Here is a 20,349-nt window from a genome sequence, read left to right on the forward strand (position 1 = left end):
GCGGAGACAAGGCCCTTAACTTTGGTAACTTAAGGGGGGGAATTAGCACTGACAGGTACGGAGACCTAGGAAAATGGAACGCGAGTCAGACTGTGTCATCGTCGGATGCCTAAACTAATACTAAAAGAGCAATTGCAGATGAGATGAACCATCGGTTATGGAGCCTTGTACCGTACAAAGACCCTCTTGGCATGCTACTATGTACATAACCAATAACTATTCGATTTATACTACCCCGTATATATCTAAATGAATCAAAATGACAACATTATGATTATTAGATGAATCATTTCCCCCCCTTAATACTCCATACTTCACTGCCATTCACACAGTACACGAACATTCGTATGGGAAGGAATTATGCAATTGTATTTTTTTGTCCAGATCTCCAAACACGTGCCGGACCGTTCTAGAAGTAAAAGTGGGCCGGGAGCAAAGAATCCGAGCTCCCAATCTACTGCTGACATAAGCCCCTTCTCGGGCAGTTCCAACTGCTGGCTGCCGCTGGGTTCGGATACCGGGCTGCGGCGCATCCGGGCATGACTCAGCTACCTCTCCACCAATCATGTTACATACGGCTAAACTTCGCTACTGCTTAAATCCAGAAGAGTACTGCTGTCCTGCCAATGACCGCCCTATTCGTCCGTTCGTCCTCAACGTTCGTCCATCTCACGGATGAACCCGGTCGATCTTATCCCCGTATCTGTATCTGATCTGTAGACCCTGGTCTCTGTGGCGCCCATAGCCACCATGTCGGCTTCGGCATCGAGATCGCCCGTCCTGCAGGCGACGCAGCCATCCCCATGCTCATCTCAGCTGCCAAGTAGCCAAGTTTCATATATCATATCCCATCCTTATTCCAGGCAGCAAGGATGCAAGGGTTTACCGCCACCTGCTATAGTATTCGTACTGTGATGACACCCCTGGCGTCATAATACGCGGCAGAGGTACTACTGTTTGAACTACAATACAGTCTATAATAGGATTGGTGTTTGCGGGATTTCACATATAATGCATTTAAACCTGCATAAATCAGATTACGACATCATCAACTACGTGATGTCTTAGCCCGAATTATCGGATGTCTCTTCTTCCTCTTCGTCATCGTCCTCTTCGATGGGCTCCACCAGTAGATTCCCACCCCGGCCAATCTTCTCGCGGATCGTCCCGCCATCTTCCACTGCATAAACAGCCCGGGGCATAGGAGACACCAGGCGGAATCCATACTGGTGCTCGAACCCTTCTGGCTCCTCCACATCAGTGGATCGAGACTCGTCCTGCAGGACTTCGTAACACTCCACCACCGCATAAAGTTCCTCGATATCAGCATCGGGCGCAAACCGGCGCATGATCCGTTCGCCAGATGGTAGTCGCACACTGATTCGTACCGCATCTTTGACATCTGTACCAGGCTCGGCGCCAAGTGACTCCGCTCGCCAGAGCTTCCACTGGGCCAAATCCCGCAGTCTCTTCTCTTCGGCAGCTTCGCGCTCCGCTGCTTCTTGCTCCTCCCGCTGACGAGTCGCCTCTGCTTCCCGGCGGAGACGGGCACGTTCGCGGTCAATCGCGAGTGAACGCTCGTAAGCCGAGTCCTGCTCTTCGCGCAGGCTCCGGGAGGCCTGTTGTTGGCTGCGGTCCTGACGAATCTGCGAGAGTGGCCCTTGGTGCGAGTTCACGGCAGTCGTTAACCGCTGCTTGAATTCAGACACTGAAAGAGGGCCGGCAATCCGAGCCACCACCGACATGGCGGTGGAGGAGACGTTCGGGGTGTGACAAATCACCGCGGTAAAGGGGAACTTGGTCACTCGTAATGAGTTGGCGACTTGGTAGGCCTCTGCATCCCGTACATTGCCACCCCAGACGATCACGTTTCCATTATCGCTTGGGGGATTGACAAACTCCACCACGTCCTGCGACAATAGGGTTTCGCGCACCCAGCTGTGCGTATCATCGTGCTCGGGCGATAGCAGAACCACCAATAGGAACTTCAAATCGCGATGCGCCCTCTCCAGGGCCATGTTGTAACCATTCTCGAGGAATGGGAGGGGATTCGATCCATACTCTTCCTCAAACTCTCGAATAAACCGAGCGGCAGTATCCTTCGGTGCCAGTGGTCGGCGGCCCGTGGTATTTTGTCGAGCTCCTTGAAGACCCGGGCTAGCAGTTGTGCGGAAGAGTCGTGGGAGGAAAGGAAACAGAGTCCCAAAGAGGCGAAAGGAGCTGAGGAGGATTCGGTAGATAAGATTGAAGGGGCCGAAGAGGAGGGAAAGGATGAATGGGGGTCGGTGTACAGGTTGGTTTTGGGGTTGCGTGTCGACTCGCGGAGCGGGATCCGAGGCACGATTAACAGGCCGCACTTGTTGAAGTAGATCTTCGTTCATCAAGTTGACCCCGGGCCCAGGCTGAAATGGTTGTTCGGGTTGGTTCATGGCTGCCCGAGCCTCTTCAAGCGGGTCGGGGCCTTCCCCGTCAAAGAATTTAGAGATGGCAATCTATATTGTGGAGGTAAGTACCTTTGGCTAGCTACCTCGGCGGAAGCTGGAAGTAACGTGTAACGACCTACCTGAACATTCCATTGCGACCGGCGCAGCAGAGGGACTGCTTCTGCTAGCTCTTGACCTGTGACACTTGTGTACTGCTCCAATGCAGATCTCTCGCTCTCCGAGAGCTGGTCGAGGTCAACCTCCGCCATAGACATCGTTGCTGATTAGGTGGCAGCGCTGAACCATCGGGCGTGGAGATAGGCATGACTATATGGAGGACTGATGGTCACCGCTCTAGCCACCGCTTTCTGTCTTGCAGACCCGGAATTATGATTCTCCGGTGCGGGAGCAGGTACATCGTGGATATCTCCGAAGTTTAAACCCCTCCACAAACCTTGGAGTACTTCATGCATAGTTAGATAAGACCTATACTGGAGTTTAGATTGTAGGGTTAGAGATTTTTCAAGAGTATAGGCCTCACTAGACTTCACATGTTATCACAAGTATGCACAACTAGACCATTGATGTATAAGGCTCATCTTATAGACCTGAAATTGTACTTTTGCCCACCATCGCTGGTATACTATAGTTCAGTTTTAGATCAAAGGTCAGGGTATATATCCCTGTCCTCGTCTTGTTCTTACATCTTTCTAGAGATATGTATCCTGCTCTGGCTGTCGTATGGACTCAAACTAGGTATAGACATTGGCTTGTCATCCACCACGATATATATCTATCCCACATAGATGGAGTACTTCCAACCGGACAGAGAAAACCTTCTATATCTATAGAGAGAGATGTGATCCGCCTATAACATCTATCTAAGATTTTACTATCTTCCAAAATACCAATCAATTCATCTGCTCTCATAAAATATTGCTGATTCCGACGTAATCATTGCTCCTATCGTATAGACTAGACCCGTCCGGGGATCCGTGATGCGATCGCGGGCTGACCGCCTGGTCCGTGCGCGTATCCCCCTTCACTCGAGTTCGCCTCGCCCCGCGTCCTCGTCTGCTCCATCGGTTCTATCACTCCCGATCTTATTCCGGAGGGAGGAGACCTGGAATCTGTACATTGATTATTTCGAGGGGCCCTTGATTCCGCTTATTTTTATCCCCCCGGCTGCCCGCCAGATCTCATTCGCAATTGACCCGCTCTCGACGATCGCATCGCCAAACGCGTGGACAACAAGCACCTATATCCAGCTATCCGATCGCAGGGAATGTGGCTTCCTCTCGGTCGAGTCAATCCTTTCATTCCGGCTCCCGTTTCAATGGAGATACCACTGCGCTGATTTCGTTTCGTCTCTCGGTATCAGTCATCTAATCATGGCCTCCGCCGGCAAGCCTCCGCTGGATGATTCCCGTCGCACGACCGGATCGCCGAAAATGAAGACCCGAGGTGAGCATTTCTCGAGTGGTTGGTTTCGCTCATCATCCAAAATGGAGAGATGTAATGGAACCAATCGGAGTAATATGCCGGAGATCTATGATAGATTTGCGCGCTGACTGGAGGTGTGTTTGGAACAGAGAATGCGAAAGATACATTATGCCGTAACGTAACCATATACGGCCGTTGTCGATATGAAGACAAAGGTATTTATCCCACGAAAAGCGATGATTGTGGCCGTTATTCAAGAGCGTGGAGGTCTGACTTGGGTTCTCTCTCAGGCTGCGCATTCAATCACGACCCTCTGAAAGTCAACGCTGCAAATCAAGCTGAAAAGTAAGCCTGACGTTCCTTCTTTCGTCTCTTTAGAAAGGCTTCGTATCTGTTATGGAATGCTTATCAGTCACCCACTCACAGCAAGAAACGATTCAACGTCGACTCGCCGAGCTTTACCCCCTCCCTCCTATCTGGCAATGGCACTTCTGCGCCAAAGAAGTCCACCACCATCTCCCCGAAGGCTGCGAGCGCCGCTCCCTTCCAGCCCAGGGTTGCGGCATCATCACGTATGATCCCATCCTGACTTGCTTTCCGGAGGTCGCATATTGACTGATGATAAAGGCTCCAACACGAGTACTCCGACGGCACGACAAGAAGTAGGAACTCCCGACTGGACCGTAGCTGATGTACAAGAATTCGTCCCTCAGGGCTTTGAAGGCGCTCACGTGGTAAGTCGGTCATGGTCGCCCCTTCCTATTATGAAGCCCCCCAATTTTGTCCTTCACAAATCAATCGGATCCGCGAATCATCACCTTTGCACCCCTCTCACGTATCAGAGAGAACAAGAGCAAACATGCTTGGGTGTTTCCATAAGCGCTCCGCCAGGAGCTTGAGTGCTTTGGCCGATGACTTTGATCCTATCCGCAAACGAAGCCAAGACAAATATCGCAGTGTCAGTCTTGACATGGAACCCGCTAACGCCTCGACCCAGGGCCCTCTTCAAGGCAACGGGAATGGAATCACGAGTCCGGGCGCCTTTGACCCGTTCGTCACAGCTTCCACACCCCTCACTGCCGCAGGAGCCGTTGGCCCAGTCTCGGCCAACCCATATGCTCATGACCCGACTGCTGCACTCGGAGGAGGCGCATTCTTTGCGAACCAAGGGGGCTTCCAGCAGCCGGTACGTAAAATCGTGGAATCCGCCACCGATACTCATCCAGCCCACTGACAAGTATTGCAGGTCCAATATCACCTCTATGCCCCAATTGGCCCTCATAACCAGAACACCCTAGGCTATCAGCGAAACGTTCACGACCTCTTCCTCCCTAATGACTTCCGAGAAGAACTCCAGAAGAAGGCGGCAGCTACCCTTCAAACCCTCCCCAGTATGTGGAGATGTCCCCTGCCCGAAGTCTAGGAGGATGACACTGGATCTGACATCTATCCTGCAGACACAACACTCCCCGCCCAGGTTGACTACTTCCACTCACTCGTACCGTTGGATCTCAGCCACCAGAAGAATGCTGCAACCTTTGGTTACCCAAGCTGGGTTTACAAAGCGCAATCTAGCAAAGACGGCAATTTCTACGCACTGCGAAGACTTGAAGGTACGAAGAAGATCGAGTCATCTATTTTTTCTCCCAGCCTGAAAGTTGACACTGTTTAGGGTTCCGTTTGACCAACGAAAAGGCAATCCGGTCCGTCCAGGCGTGGAAGCGCGTTTGCAACGGGAGCGTTGTGACTGTCCACGATGCGTTTACCAGCCGCAGTTTCCAAGACAGCTCCCTCATCTTCGTCACTGACTACCACCCGCTGTCCAAGACTCTCGCCGAACAACATTTGGGCGCCGGAAACCGTTTCCAAGGTCGCCAAAACAATACTCACATCCCCGAGCAGGTCCTCTGGGGCTACATGACGCAGATTGCGAATGCACTCAAGTCTATCCACACCAACGGCCTCGCTGCTCGTGTGCTGGAGGCCAGCAAAGTCCTGCTGACGGGCAAGAACCGCATCCGCTTGAATGCCTGCGCTGTCTTGGATGTAGTTCAATATGACTCGCAGCGGACCGTGGCGGACCTCCAACGGCAGGATCTAGTCAATTTCGGGCAATTGATCGTCACTCTAGGTGCCAACTCGCCCAATGTCATGCATAACCCCACCAAAGCGATGGAGCATTTCACTCGCGCGTACAGCCCTCAAATGAAGAACTCTGTCTTCTGGCTGTTGAACGGGTTGCAGAAAGACCAGGAGCGGACCATTGACCTCTTTATTACTGGCATCTCCTCCCAGCTTATGTCCACCTTTGACTCGGCTCTCCATCTGGATGATCAACTCACATCAGACCTCAGCCGCGAACTCGAGAACGGACGTCTGGTGCGCCTGATGACCAAATTGAACTTTATTAACGAGCGCCCCGAATATGAGCACGACCGACAGTGGGCCGAGAATGGAGAGCGTTACTTCCTGAAGATCTTCCGAGACTACGTCTTCCACCAAGTCGATGCCTCTGGGGATGCCGTTGTCGACCTCGGACATGTACTCACTTGCCTGAACAAGCTCGATGCCGGGTCTGATGAGAAGATTACCCTTGTGAGCCGCGATGAGCAGAGCTGCTTCATTGTCAGCTACAAGGAGGTTAAGAAGGCCTTGGAGTCGTCATTCCAGGCCCTCATGAAGCCGACCAGAAGGATGCATTAAGATCCTTGGTAGAGCGGTAGTCGCCGGCTCATCTACCCTTTTTCTCTCTATGCGCGGGCTCATAATACGTAGCTACGATTATGATGGACTGTCTGGCTGCTTTTTTGTTTTCACACCCGCCCCCTCCAAGTTTTGGTCCATAAGACCGACGACTTTGGAAAGGAGGAATGCTTCACCTTTGTCTCACACCCTGCAGGGGCTCTCTGAAAGCCTCTTGCAAGATCTCGTTGTATTTTGTCTTTCTTTTCTTTCGCCTGGAGTGACCTCGCAGCCGAGTACAGCCAGCACATCACATGGAAATACAGACAGATAAAGAAAGAAATCCAATACTTATCTCTCACAAACTTGATTAAAACTAACATGAACACTCGTAGGTATATGAATAAGCAAATAGACAGTCATTTCCAGCGGGGCCCTCTCGCAGATCGATCTGATCCCAGATTTCCTCCACGCATGCATCCAATTTCCCTTCAATTCTCCTTCAGTGACCCCCCTCCCCCCCTGCACTAACATCTGATCCAATACTGTGCTAGGAGATATATCACAATTTTCCAACCAACATTTTCAACCCCATATCCGAGTACAACAACACTACTCGCCGGATTGAACATAGACTGCGGAGGGGTATCATATCGAGTCATGGTCTTCACCATCGTTACCGTGTTTTGGATGACAGTGTCGTCGACATCGTCGACGATGATGTGGATGGTGATGGCCTCTGTGTTCATCTCCGTCTCCGTCTCTCTCTCTTCCGTGGCCAGGACAGTCGTGGTGACGGTCGTGATCGTGGCCTAGACAGGAACGATCTCCGTGGTTACCTCCTCGATGATGGTGGCCTCTTCCACGGTGGCCTCCCCCCCGGTCTCCTCCACAACGGTCTCCTCCACCGTGACCTCCTCCACCCCCATGACCTCCTCGATAATGGTCTCCGTCTTCACCTCCGCCGTTGTTGCCACCACCATCATGTCCATCTCCATCTCCGTCTCCAGGACAGCCTCCTCTTCTTGGGGGTGAACAGCCGTCATCGTCCCCGCCTCCATCTCCATCTCCATCTCCACGACCTCCTCCACCGTGGCCTCCATCACCTGGGCAGCCACACCCTGGGTCTCTATCCCCATCATCGTCATGATTATGCCCTGGACAGCGGTGATGGCGATGCTTAGAGCCATGATGACAATGATGTGGATGGTGGTGGTGGTAATGGTGATGATGTGATGGATGTCCCTCGCCTGATTCGTCGTCGTCGTCATCCCGCTCGGTCTCCCAGTCATCATCGTCATCCCAGGATTGATGAATGTAGCCATCTTGCATATCAGATTCTTCACCCCACTCCTGACGCTCTAAATCCTCGTCGGACGATAGCCCATGGCCATCTTCTGGTATGGAAACTGTCTTTATCCACCATGGATCGGTGTCTTCATCTTGCTTCGAGTCGTCACTTAGGACTACCTGAGAGCTTGGGTCGTTCAAATGAACACCGTTCTCCGAAAGAGTCTTGAGAGCTTCTTCATCTGGGATGACCATGGCAGCGCAGAAGGCTGCCGCCAACGAGAGGAGAAGAAACAGTTGCATGCTGAGATAATTGTCAATCTCAGAAAAGCATGGAAAGTAACAACCTTGAAAGGTGGGAGAAGCGATAGCTATAGATACATTATTTGAGTAAAGATGTGTTCTAAAAGTAGGACGCGTTAGACAAGTTGCGCCGTTATACAAAACTACAGTTACACGATAGCAAATCACCCTAACTAACCCACGGAAGCAGTGGATACTCGGTGGGACTATGTCCCCCATCACACAGAGTACAGAGGGAATCTTAATTCCAACGCCCAATAGGATGGTCAATGGGGAGTTCCGGTACAGTCCGAGGGAACACAGACTGAAGGCCGTTTACAGGACCGGGAGAGTGCGCTCCCAGCTTGATTGCCCTAGTCTATGCTGTGCTGATCCTCTCGTACATACTGCAAGTGGCAAGAGTGAAGTATCAACTCCGTACAATGTAGGCTAAGATATCGAGGGCAATTCATGTCAGAACTTGTACATGTATACTGATATGCATTTTTTCCTACTCTTCTCTGTACTAAACCCGCATTCTGTCAATCAATCCAGATCAGGCACGGGCAAGCCATTCACAATCTTCACCTTCCGGCCCAACTTATCCAGCGCAATCTTGGAGTTCTTCGCGCGCAGGGCGCTCGTCTCTTCATCTGAGACCAGGACAAAGTCATAGGTGAGCAGAGCCTGGCCCTCGGGAACGTTATACTTGGCAGCCAATTCAGGACCGACCTTGCCCAAGTCCACAGTCAGGGAATCCTTGACACCAAAGACGGCATCGGAGGTTTCATAGGGGTCGTTGCGAAGGTAAAGAGCCCTGGATATAGTTAGCAATCCCCTTCCCAGAAGAATAAACCAGATATGCAAGGGAACCTGTCAGGAACACTCACGTAATCAAATGATCATAACCCTCCTTCTCAAACATGAAATGCATATGACTGGGCCGATAGGGATGACGATGCAACTTCTTCAACAACTTCCCCACAGGCCCATCATGCGGAATAGGATACGGCACGGGCGTAATAGCCTTAAACCAAAAGACACCCTCCTTATTCGACCGCATCACACACCGACCATCCGGCCCCTCCCTGCCCGCATACTGCACATCGTAATGGCCCGTCGAATCCGTCTCCCAAATATCAATCTTCACACCCTCGATAGGCCGCCCCTCCGTATCCCGCAGCGTACACACAACAAGCAACGGCTCCCCCTTGGGGTCATGCGACATCGACTCGCCATTCGGCATTTCCTCCGCATCATGCGTGTGGAACGGGCCCAGCACCGTGCCCTCGGTCGAACCGGCTGGTTTGGGGTGGTCGATCGAGTCGACGAGAATAGACAGGCCCAGGACGTCCGAGAGGAGGATGAATTCTTGCCGGACGGTCGTGCAGATTTGGCCTACTTCTGTTAGGAAGCGGAGGCCCGTCATCCATTCGTCGCTGCTGAGGCGGGTTTCGCGGGCGAAGTCGTGCAGGTGGGTTACTAGGCGTTCGAGGATGTATTTCATGCGTTCGTCTTCGCAGAGGGAGTTGATTGTGATGACGTTTTCGGTGATGTTGTCGACCGTTAGGTCTTTCATCGGGGGGATTTTGACTTGTGAGGGGTCCATGGTAGGTGGTTGTATAGATTGGAGGGTGGTGGGAGGAGTAAGTAGGAGAGAAGAGGTAGCAATTGAAGGATATTCTTGTCCGTGTACAGCGGGGAGACAGGAAATAATAAAAAAGAAAATCCAGAATCAATCCAGGGCGCGACAAGCTCGTTAGTTTATATTTCGTCCTCGAGTTGGCCCTTACGTCGGCAAATCCGGCGGGAATTGGTGGGGTGTGGGTGAACAGGACGGAGTACGGACTCCGAATACATGGAATATGGAACTAATATTTCGGTTTTCGATAATATGTACCAATAATTGGACTCGAGCAAGTCTAGTCTCCAGTTTTCTCCAGTTCTCATCGGTTGGCAACGAAAGTTTGCTCCAAAGTTCCCTAAAAGACCCAAGCTCCCACCCCGCAGTCAAAAAAAGAAAGCGCCCACTCAGAGAGGCGGAATTACGGAGAACTCGGGATTCCCCCACCTTGTCCGATATCCGATGTACTTTAGAAGACTCTATTCAAGTAGAATAGCTCTGTTATTATTACATCTACTCTGTTAATTCTATATTCATGGCAACATTACTTCATGTTCATTATACTATACACTACTATCAACTAGTATACCTCTAATAGCAGGTACATGGAAGAGACTATACCCGAGTCCCATTCTCCCGCGGAACGATTTCCTCACATTCGTCAGCATGCTCTAAGCACCGTGTGGGGCAATTATCGGTAAATGTCTATCCGAGGATGATACAAACGCGAATCACATAGCAGTGAATTCTGAAATATTGCCTTCCGAGGGATATTCCTTGTTAGGGCTGGCTCAGTTATATCCGATGATAATGCGGGGTGATCATTGGGTCCGGGGTAGATTTGGATTAGAACTGCCGATATTTCAAGATGGAATAGTCAAATCTCACTGGATTAATGATACATTCGTTATTTCCATAGCAAAACACAGAATAAGATCATGGATATATAAGAAATATGTACGCTAGAACGAAACTTGCAACTCCCTAACCCCTATTCCCGGTTCGCCGTCGCTCGGAGCTATACAACAGAGGAGAATCCATGCCGTAGTATAAGGATAAAAACATGAAAAAAGACATAGTACACACGGGGCGAAGGACACACCGAGAAACCTAAGCCTGCACCATGCGTCGCTCATGGTCCCGGTCTCGGTCTCGATCGCGCTCACGTTCGCGCTCCCTTTCTCGTTCTCGCTCACGCTCTCGTTCGACATCCCGCTCCTTATGAGGATTCGGCTGACTCTCTCCAGCACGCTCGGCACCGCGCTCCTTCTCCTGCACGGCAGCCGCCACCCTTGCATGGTGATCTACCGTATCAAGAATGGCCTGCATTAGCCGCTGATTCGCATCGGGATCATCGTCCTCCGCATGTCGAGGAGGGGGCCCATGATGCTGTCCACGACCACCACCCTCCGTCTCGCTCATGGCACGGCGGGGTGATTTATCAGATGCGGGCAGACCCATCGACGCGCCCGAGCCGGGGCTAATGTGGGGCGCACCAGGCGCAGACTCGCGGCGGTTGTGCTGAGAGTATTGCGGGTCGCTGGGGGTCTCGGAGGCGCGGGCTGGCCGCTCTAGACGCCCGTAGCGCTCTCGTTCAGCAGAGATCGGGGCGCCCGGGGAGGGCACGAGACCTGGTAGATTTAGAGGTGGGAGGCGGTCGTCTTCCATGCGCTCGTGGGACTCGCGGATTTCTCGGGGCTCGCGGGGTGCTGATGGACCCCATGGGGCTCGGATTTCGTCTTCTTTGACGTCGCGCCAGGAACATTTGGCGTGCTTCTTGGTGCAGCCCATACAGGCGGTCAGGTTCTTGAGGCAGTCCATGTGAAGGCGACGGCATCGGTCACAGGGTGGGCTAACTCGCTCGCCGCGCTGAAGCTCCTCCATCCGTGCGACCATCTCCAGCTTGAACGGGCCTCCGTCATCCTTTTCCTGTGGGGTAGTCTTCGGTGGTGGTAGTAATGAGGATGGAGTTCCAGGGATGGCTACCGGTGTCGTACTATTGTTAAGGATGTTGTTGCTGCTGTTGTTGCCGCTGCCAGCACCAGTGCCGGTGCCATTGCCGCTGGCGCTGCCATTGTTGTTGTTACTGTTCCAGATGCTGTACTCCGCTGGATCGGAGGCTTGAGGTCGAGGTCGAGGCTGGATCGGATTGGTCGTACCGGTTACTTCGTCATAGCCACGAGCTTGTCGGTCAGCCGTTGTAAAAAACTTCTTCATGAGATCCGCTCGCGTCGTGGGTGAAGCGCCCTTGATCGAGGTTCCGTTGATAATGGTGATATTTTCCGTATTCGAATGAGAGAACATGAATTGCGATGGAAGCGGGCTTTCTTCCGAGTCGCCTTCTGGCCGGTTCGCATTAACTGCCACAAACCCCGATGGGGAGGCAGTTGATTGCCCGTTGGTAGGACCGGGGGCCTTCATATCACGCCAGACATCGGCAGCAGCAGCGCGCGTTTGCGCATTGAGAGAGGCATCGTTTTCGCGACGGCTGACGATTGCGGTCCGGCGGTTCTTTAGACGGTAGCTAAGCTGACGGGCTCGAGCGGAGACTGATAGAGAAGACGATTAGTAACTAGTCCAGGAATGGATGACACAAGTGGAAGAGTGGACTGTTAGCTTACCTTGGTCAGCCATTTGAATGATTTGTTGCAGATTCTTCTCCAAAATCTCCAGCGCACCCAACTCCTTCTCTTCATCTTCAATGATAGGTTGCGGAGGGATCATCTTCTGCGGCATGCCCGACGCAATAAGCACAAAGTCCTCCTCACTAATCTCTACTCGACACTGTTTCGTATAGAACTGGCAAACGCGCGCACCATTCCGCGATTTTTCCAGATTAAACTGCTCCGGCTTATTCTTGGCGAATTCAACCACATCCAACCAAGTGACCGTGGGACCATCCTTGCCGTGCGACTTGAGTACGCGCGGGGGACCATCGAACAGGCGCTCAAAGCGTTTGATCAGAATCGGACCCAACGGGCATGCGCCCAAGTTTCCGGCAATACTTTCATGGCGATGAAGCACTCCGTCGTATTCGCTAATCAAGTGGATGATCGCGGGCATGGTGTCGTCCGGCGCGACTAGAGGTAGATTATCCGGGTACTGGCGTGCGAGATAGTTGATCTGGAGGTGATTGGAGTGTGTCTTGGGCATTTTGGACTGATAGGACTGCGGGTGGTCGCCTCCAGGAGACCGCGGCCGTTTGTTAGACGGTTCCGCCGTCACGGGGCGGGGCTCCATGGTGGAATTGATCGTAGGTTAGAGCGGGATACAGGGATGAGGCGATATACTCTCGATAGGTATATATTGGTCGCGTAAAGTGTTCCGAGTACCGGATGAAAAGTGGGCGAGAAGAAAAAAAAAGATCAGGTGTAGGCTTAGCGACCAGGCTAGGTAGTGTGAGCGGCGAGGGTTGATCAAGACCGAGGGCGGAGTATTGAATGCGCGGGTTGAACCGCTGGAGTCAAGGGTGATCGAGCGGATAGACAAACGTCCATAGAGGTTCCCAAGAGAAGAATTTAGGGGGAAGAGGAAGAAACGGATGACAAGGCTGGGGGTGGATGGGGAGGAAGAGAGGAAAACGTGCAGCAGGGCAGCCGGAACCGAGTGGATTTGACTGGGGGCGAGACAGGCGCCAGCGCGGACGGTGGAAAGGGAGGAGTTACTGTACCTGGTACCTGGACCCCGACAGATTCATAGAATACGTCCTCTATACAGCGAAATCTATAACAGCATCCATATTTATACTCCGCTCGGTGTCTTCTAGTTCGTATATCCCCCTCAACTCCCCTCAATGATCTACTGATAGTGTAGAATTTCCATATCTGTAGGGACTCCTCGTACAGTTCCGTAACGGCCCCGTGACCAGCGGAGTCCCGCCCTCTCCGCTGGCACTTTCAGGCTGACACCTTCTCCGCCCTTTTGCCTCTATCCTTCGATCTCAACTGGAGTTTAGAAATTCAACAAAGAAAATATCAGTGACATATTCTGGATGCCTGGTTTAATTTGACTCCACAATAGACTCATGGGCCCGCCGATCCAGAAAATAAGCCTTGAACTTTCAGCCTTATTGGAGAGGGTCGTTTCGTGGATGCCTGGAGCAGGTCCCCCTTGAGACCGCGTGGACGATTCCGCCGGGAGGTCAGGTCATTCTTACCATACCGTACCAGCGGGATTCCTCTCTGACCAGTCCGCCCAAACTCTACCAGCAAGACTGCTGCCGCTGAAAATTAATCCCTCATACTTTGGAGCTCCCCTCCCTCCCTTCCAAACTCCCCCCCAACCACACACCCCCAAAACAAACCACTATCGTACTTGGTCAATACAGATTCCACCACTCACCGTCCACTGAGCCGGTAACCCGAGCTCTATTTTTTGCAGGTCCTAGCTCTGCACCAGTACACTACCCCCCCATTCCGGTCCAACCCAACACCTCTTTACTTTCCTTTCCCACTTATCTCTCTCACCGCTCTCAGACCCTTCCCCCCCCCCCCCCCATGTCTGAACGAGGTTCGTTCCGCGGCGGTCGTGGTGGTGGCCGTGGTGGCGGTCGCCAGCAGCAGAAAACTGGCGGTGGTAACGCCCAACAAGAGAAGCCTAAGAAGGAGAATATCCTCGATCTAGGCAAGTATATGGACAAGGAGGTCCAAGTGAAGTTCAATGGTGGCCGTGAAGGTGAGTTCTTTCTATCTTGTTCATTTTTATTGCAATTATAGATTTCCTGTTCGAGAAAAGGTCTATATAAGAACGGTCTTGCTGATCCTTGTCAACCCTAGTTACCGGTATCCTGAAGGGCTATGACCAGTTGATGAACCTTGTCTTGGACGACGTCAAGGAGACGATGCGCGGTACGAATCCTTATCTTCTTCTACCTTCTATGAGCCCATTCTAATCATCCCATCCAGATGACGCGGGTAACCAAACCACCCGCTCCCTGGGCCTGATCGTTGCCCGTGGCACTCTCATCGTGCTCATCTCGCCCGCCGATGGCAGCGAGGAAATCCCCAACCCCTTCGTGCAGCCGGAGGAGTAAAGTGTGGTCTGTACCCACAATATTACGCCTGGGTTGCTTGGGCAAGTCGGGCCATCCATCGGGACCCTCGGCATCATGCATGCAGAAGGCAATGTGAAGAGGCTTCCGGATTCCTCTCTACCCACCTGACATGCTCCTGGGCCCAAAGCGATATATCCAAGTATCCGAAATTCAGAGCTCAAAATTTTAATCTGATAGACCCGGACTGTCTAGCTGAGGCGACGGTCGATGCTCATTGGAGCTACGAAGGGAACGAATGCAATGTGATGGGTTTTTTTGCATGCAGCAGCAATCGCAGAAAATGTAGCTTTGAAAATATCGGCAGCAGTCAGATAAAGATCTCTCTTGCGAGCAGCAGAAAAATTTAAATAAAAAAAGAATTGCTTGTGACCGGAGTCGAACCGGCGATTTCCACATTTCTGGTAAGTTTGCATTTCTGTGTAACTCCCGTACGAGTGTGGCGCCTTAACCACTTAGCTACACAAGCTGATTAATGATAACTTTCAGAGCCAAATGTAATTTTAGAGAGGTCTTTTATACTTATCTTAGTAATAGAAAGACCTGAACATTGATAATTCCCAGTCGACGCGCGCACCAGTAAACACATAGTAAATGCGCTAAATTTAAACCAGTTTATATCTCAACAACCATATCTATTTATGATCAGATCTTAAAAGCATATAATCTTGATATCATTTCGAGCCTACTAGGGAAGTATAGGAAAGTCAGTTGAAGTAATGAAAGAGACATATATATTTATGTTCCATTTGTCAAAATTACGCCGTATTTTATGGTAAAGCAATGAAATAATTATTTAAGCAGCTTAAAACTCATATTATTTCATATGCTAATGAAAGTCTATATACTCATACCCAAATAATAATACTATGCGGTTGTTAAAGTAATGCATGAGTAATTTATCGCATTTACTATGTGTCTAAGGGTGCGCGGGTCGGCTGGGAATTACGTTGTCCTCTTAAGTTTTATATTTATTTAATATCTATATATAAAGAGGGCAAGACGTCTAATATTTAAGAAGGATTACTAATTCTATTTTAGGCTAACGTAGTTATTATAATAGCCTCTATTTATGCACGCTCTAAATATAAGCAGAATATGATAGGGAAAAGCTATTGCCGGTAAATGTCTTTCTGTTTTAAAATCTACCCACTATAGAAGGGTTCTGGGGAGACGTAGAGAGAAAGAACGAAATTCAGAGCTCAAAAATTTAATCTGATAGACCCGGACTGTCTAGCTGAGGCGACGGTCGATGCTCATTGGAGCTACAAAGGGAACGAATGCAATGTGATTGGGGGGGGGGGGTTTACTCTATCTTATCTCACCCTTTCCATCGCTCTTTATGAGTGATGGAGATCCTGTTATATCACTCGGGGAGTTGTGTTCAAGATGACTTTACCCAATCTGCTTGAATCGTACTACACATATGGAGAGATATCGGCTCATCCATACTCGCTGTGCAACCAAAATATCGAAAAATTAAAGAGAAACACCAAAGTCGAATTCGTAACATTGCTGTAGGTATCATAAATGCAAACGCCAATTAACGGGCCACGGATCCATATACACACAAAAGTTCCCAAGTAGCTCCAGGGTCAACTAGCTCACTGCCCCAGACCTATGCAGTAGGACCCACCACATCACCAAAGTCACTATCCTCCCCAGCGGTAATCACATCATCACCAGGCACACCCACCTCAGTCTTATTACTCCCCTCCAACCGTCGCAAACCATCGCCATCCTCCACCCAAGGACCCGCCTTCTCCATACTATCCGTATACTGCACACCAACCCGCAGGTTCAAGCCGGCACTCAGCGCCCGCTCAATACGCGCCTCTCGTGACTGCGAGACCAACGTTCGGAACACCTGCACTAAAAATCCGCCCAAGATATCCACACTCCAGTCCTCGGGTACGAGCTCGAGTACCTCTCGGACGTCGAACCACGCCCCGAATCGGCCAAGCAGGTCGCTTGTGCGTTCGATGCGCTCCGTTAGATCTTGGATCTGCAGGAACTCGTCCAGTAGGTGCCGGAACAGCGTGACCTGTAGGCCATGCGCGGCTAGCTCAGGCTGTGTACCGCCGGAGGAGGTGGCGCTGCGTGGTCCGCCAAAGAGGCAGTAGCGGATGGCGGAGTCGTAGTCACCTAGTCCGTGGGTGAGGAGGCGGAGAGCCGCGCGGTGGTGGCCCTGTAGGCCGTCGAGGATGATGCTCTCAGAAACGAGGTCATCTTGATATGGCTCGATGCGGGCGAGCACGTTTGGGATGGAGTAGGTGATGCCGGAGGGCAGCGCCGTGGAGGAGAATTGAGTGCCCGAGGTGCCACTAAGGAGCTGCAGAAGCCGCAAACGGGACTGCCACCAGGGCTCGGCGGGCGTGTTCTCGGTGATGAAGTTGAGATAGGTTGGTTTAGGAGGGCGGAGCGCACGATAGGTCGAGTAAGACTCGGCGAGAGAAGCTCGCGCAGCGAGCGAAGACTCTAGGACGGAAAGGACCTCGTCAAGGTAGTATGCAATGAGGTCGTCAGCATATTGAGTGTACTAGAGAGGAGCCTGGTTAGCTAAATTGTGTGTACGGGAGGGTCCATTGAGAAAAAGACTTACGTTTTTGGCAAAGACCAGGTGCTCCAGATAGACCTGGACGGCGTTGGGAGCACGCTCCTTGAGCAAGTCTACCACGTCGGCTGGCTCAAGCCTCACCCGGCTGTTGTGGTCCGCAAAAACTTGGATACCAAGTGCAGGATTCCGCCCAGCAAGCCAGGAGCCATACTCTTCCACCAATTGGGCATCTTTGATCTTTACCAAATACTTGCGCATCTGCGCCTCAACGCCGGCACTAGTTACCTCCCCACCGGCGTCAGATTCTCCGTCAATAATCCGTCGCCAGGTCTTGAGCACGTTTCGTGACATCTTCTGGCTCTGGTATAACCGACTCAAGATGTAAAGCCGCTTGTACTGTTCCAGAAGGGCAACAGCTCGGTCAAAATTGCCTTTCCAATTATCGACTAACCTGTTCAACTCGCTGCGTGTGGATGAAGCGCGCTGTTGTGCACTCAAATGTGCATCTTGCTCCAGAAGGAGGTGAAGCAGTGCAGCATCAGTGCTATCTAAAACGTATGTTTCATCGGTGATACTACCGTACCCTCTTTTTTGTTGCCATGAGAGAAGGAACCGCTTCACCATGTTCAGCACAGAGCTATGCACCTCGGTTGCATCGCTGGTCTGCTCCACTTGTTTCAGGTATTTTGCCGTGGTGTCTGCCAAACCAGACTGTATCCAGATACCCTGTGGTCCCTGTAGCACCTCGCATCGAAGCAGAGGAATAAACAGCAAGGCTAGTCGAGGATCCAAATTACCCGACAAGAGAGCCCTTTCGGTATTCCGAATCGTAGGGTCCGCGCGATGGTCTGCCTGCATGGACAGAAGATCTCCATAGAGCAACAAGCTGGCTTTTTGTTTCACGTATCCCAGACCAAGGAATTCGGCCTCAGTTTTGGGCTCAATATCCTGGATTGCCACCATCAATTCCATGACAGCATCCCTCTGCAGAGTAATGTGTCCTTTGTCATCAACTTGCTGAGCCTTTTGCAGAGTATTCTCTAGCTGAATGACCAAAGGATTCTTAAGCAACCGCCATATCTGTGAGCCTGACCACAGGACGAGACTGCTCTGCAGCTTTCCTAGTCCGCGGACGAATTTCGCTTCTTCGGCGTTGCGTTGACCCTCCCAGTCACGCTCTGATGATCCTGCATCTCCCTTCTTGGATCCTTCGAAGTCAGTCAGTTCTTGAGACTCGAAAAGCTCCTTTTCTGTCTTTTGTTGCTCAATAGACTCCTGAGTTCGAGGATCCACGGTGGCGACATGGGGAGATAGCAACGGTGTCTTGAGGCGGACCATTTGCAGAAGCCTTCCAATATCATTGTCCTCAAGATGGCTGGGGCTGAGTGTGTGCTTCAATCCGACATGAGTAGACTGCGATTCGCCGGGCGAAGATGGGATGTCTAGCCATTTCTTGTGTCGTTCTATTTCGGCAGGATCGTCATCCCACCGTTGAATTTCCAGTCGGGCTCGTTGCTCTCCATCTTCTCCGACGTCGATCAAGGCGAGAACATATTCCTCCTTGGAATCGTCGTTCGGCTGTAGAGATTGGTCGTCTTCGCCAGCATCTATCACAACCGACTTGGGATACCGGTGGAAGTTGATCGTGCCTCGAACAACTTCGCCGTCCAAATCCACAAACATACCAACACCCGGTTCCGTTTCCTCTGTACCAGTTACAAGAAGAAATTCAGATGGAGTCGGGGATACAACGTGGGGCTGTAGTTGTTTCTGGACTGGCTTTGGAGGGGGAAGTGGAGGTAGTGGCTTCAGACTGTCCGACTCCGCCGCCTGCGCATCCCGCTCGGGGCTCTCCGAGGCCTTCTTTTTGGAACCCTCCTCCCCATCGTCTCGCTCTTCTGAGCTAGAACGACGGATGCTCCCAGTGGACGTGAATGGGTCTGGTGTCCCCGAAGGCGATCGACTGTGTCCCAAAGTTTGTGCATGAGGCTGCAGCATGCCAACGAATGTATTCAAACTGCTGCTTCTACCATGCACATGAGGGTCCATTGGAGGCGAACTTGGATACGATGAGGAAGGCGATCGCTTCAGCGGAGTTTGGGGTGCCGCCGGAATATCTTCCACATGGCCAGATTCGAAGACCTCGTTTGAGGAAGATATGGGGAACAGTGGAATCTTCTGTTGGTGCTCCACCTCCAACAGCGAGTACGCATGGGTGTCAGCTGCGCAAGCAATGGTGCCTCTGCGCGCTGCCACTAAGCAACCGGGGAACTTGATCTGCTTGATGCGCCGAGCTCCCTCTCCAATGCGAATCAACATGACACTGTTCTGAACGGCGATCATCACGACCGGATCTTCTTCAGAAGCAGGGTCCTGGTTGAGATCCAAGCCACCGATCCAGCGGCAATGATTGACCTTGGTATTCCCAAACGCCGGGCTGAGCTCCGGTAGCATGTAGAACGTAACCATGCCATTGCAAAGAATGCAAGCTTTATTCACCGACGGCAATATAACAATTTGGCGAACACCTGGGGGATCACTGTCGGAGGGTTCGTTCTGGAATGGAATAGGTAGTCGCGATGCTAGGATAAAGGTAGGTTCGGTCGAGTCGTCATCGGATGCCGCTGGTAGGCAGACAAAGTGCAGGACTTCCGCTGCAGATGTGCCAATGTACAGGTTTCCATCTATATAATTCAAGATCAGCAAGATGGCCGTGGTAAACAGGACCCGGAAGCAACCGCCGATAGCTTACCCCAATAGTCGACACAGGTGATGTAAACGTCCGAGTTATCGTCCGTCGCCAGCGGAACGTTATCGAACAGTGAACGTAAGACATAAGGTTCTGATCCGGGAGGACCTATCCTCCGCCTCTTTCGAGGACCAACTCCATCATCTGAAGCCATGATGGCTAGCTTCCAAGTGATCTCCCCACTAGAGCATTGGAGAGAGATGGGGTGAAGGCGGTCAGTGCTACCTGGGGCCAAAGCTTCAGGGGCCG

At 51.6% G+C, this 20,349-nt stretch overlaps 7 protein-coding genes across 7 annotated transcripts; 2 read left to right on the forward strand and 5 right to left on the reverse strand.

Moving 5' to 3' along the window:
- Positions 1-1,064: 1,064 nt before the first annotated feature.
- N7496_011861 (clathrin-mediated endocytosis regulator UBX3) lies at positions 1,065-2,698 on the reverse strand (the record flags this gene model as incomplete). The annotated part of the gene is made up of 2 exons (XM_056704774.1): positions 1,065-2,492; positions 2,564-2,698. The coding sequence occupies 2 exons, from the start codon at positions 2,696-2,698 to the stop codon at positions 1,065-1,067; spliced, it is 1,563 nt and encodes a 520-aa protein (XP_056550734.1).
- A 1,116-nt stretch (positions 2,699-3,814) lies between these two features.
- Positions 3,815-6,569, forward strand: N7496_011862 (PAN-complex poly(A)-binding subunit PAN3; the record flags this gene model as incomplete). The annotated part of the gene is made up of 8 exons (XM_056704775.1): positions 3,815-3,887; positions 4,016-4,211; positions 4,293-4,438; positions 4,494-4,600; positions 4,864-5,052; positions 5,113-5,257; positions 5,324-5,479; positions 5,539-6,569. 8 exons carry the CDS (start codon positions 3,815-3,817, stop codon positions 6,567-6,569), a joined length of 2,043 nt encoding a protein of 680 aa, XP_056550735.1.
- Positions 6,570-7,360: 791 nt separating this feature from the next.
- Positions 7,361-7,873, reverse strand: N7496_011863 (uncharacterized protein; the record flags this gene model as incomplete). Its single annotated transcript, XM_056704776.1, has 1 exon — positions 7,361-7,873. The coding sequence occupies one exon, from the start codon at positions 7,871-7,873 to the stop codon at positions 7,361-7,363; it is 513 nt and encodes a 170-aa protein (XP_056550736.1).
- Positions 7,874-8,666: 793 nt separating this feature from the next.
- N7496_011864 (intradiol ring-cleavage dioxygenase) lies at positions 8,667-9,729 on the reverse strand (the record flags this gene model as incomplete). The annotated part of the gene is made up of 2 exons (XM_056704777.1): positions 8,667-8,937; positions 9,011-9,729. The coding sequence occupies 2 exons, from the start codon at positions 9,727-9,729 to the stop codon at positions 8,667-8,669; spliced, it is 990 nt and encodes a 329-aa protein (XP_056550737.1).
- Positions 9,730-10,854: 1,125 nt separating this feature from the next.
- On the reverse strand, positions 10,855-12,984 carry N7496_011865 (Zn(II)2Cys6 transcription factor domain-containing protein; the record flags this gene model as incomplete). The annotated part of the gene is made up of 2 exons (XM_056704778.1): positions 10,855-12,293; positions 12,366-12,984. The coding sequence occupies 2 exons, from the start codon at positions 12,982-12,984 to the stop codon at positions 10,855-10,857; spliced, it is 2,058 nt and encodes a 685-aa protein (XP_056550738.1).
- A 1,256-nt stretch (positions 12,985-14,240) lies between these two features.
- On the forward strand, positions 14,241-14,776 carry N7496_011866 (U6 snRNA-associated Sm-like protein LSm7; the record flags this gene model as incomplete). Its single annotated transcript, XM_056704779.1, has 3 exons — positions 14,241-14,418; positions 14,520-14,591; positions 14,649-14,776. The coding sequence occupies 3 exons, from the start codon at positions 14,241-14,243 to the stop codon at positions 14,774-14,776; spliced, it is 378 nt and encodes a 125-aa protein (XP_056550739.1).
- A 1,636-nt stretch (positions 14,777-16,412) lies between these two features.
- N7496_011867 (uncharacterized protein) lies at positions 16,413-20,254 on the reverse strand (the record flags this gene model as incomplete). Its single annotated transcript, XM_056704780.1, has 3 exons — positions 16,413-17,333; positions 17,397-20,035; positions 20,104-20,254. The coding sequence occupies 3 exons, from the start codon at positions 20,252-20,254 to the stop codon at positions 16,413-16,415; spliced, it is 3,711 nt and encodes a 1,236-aa protein (XP_056550740.1).
- Between the last annotated feature and the right edge of the window lie 95 nt (positions 20,255-20,349).

The sequence above is a fragment of the Penicillium cataractarum genome (genome assembly GCF_028827025.1).
Source record: "Penicillium cataractarum strain IBT 29864 chromosome Unknown utg000009l, whole genome shotgun sequence".
Taxonomy (NCBI): Eukaryota; Fungi; Ascomycota; class Eurotiomycetes; order Eurotiales; family Aspergillaceae; genus Penicillium; species Penicillium cataractarum.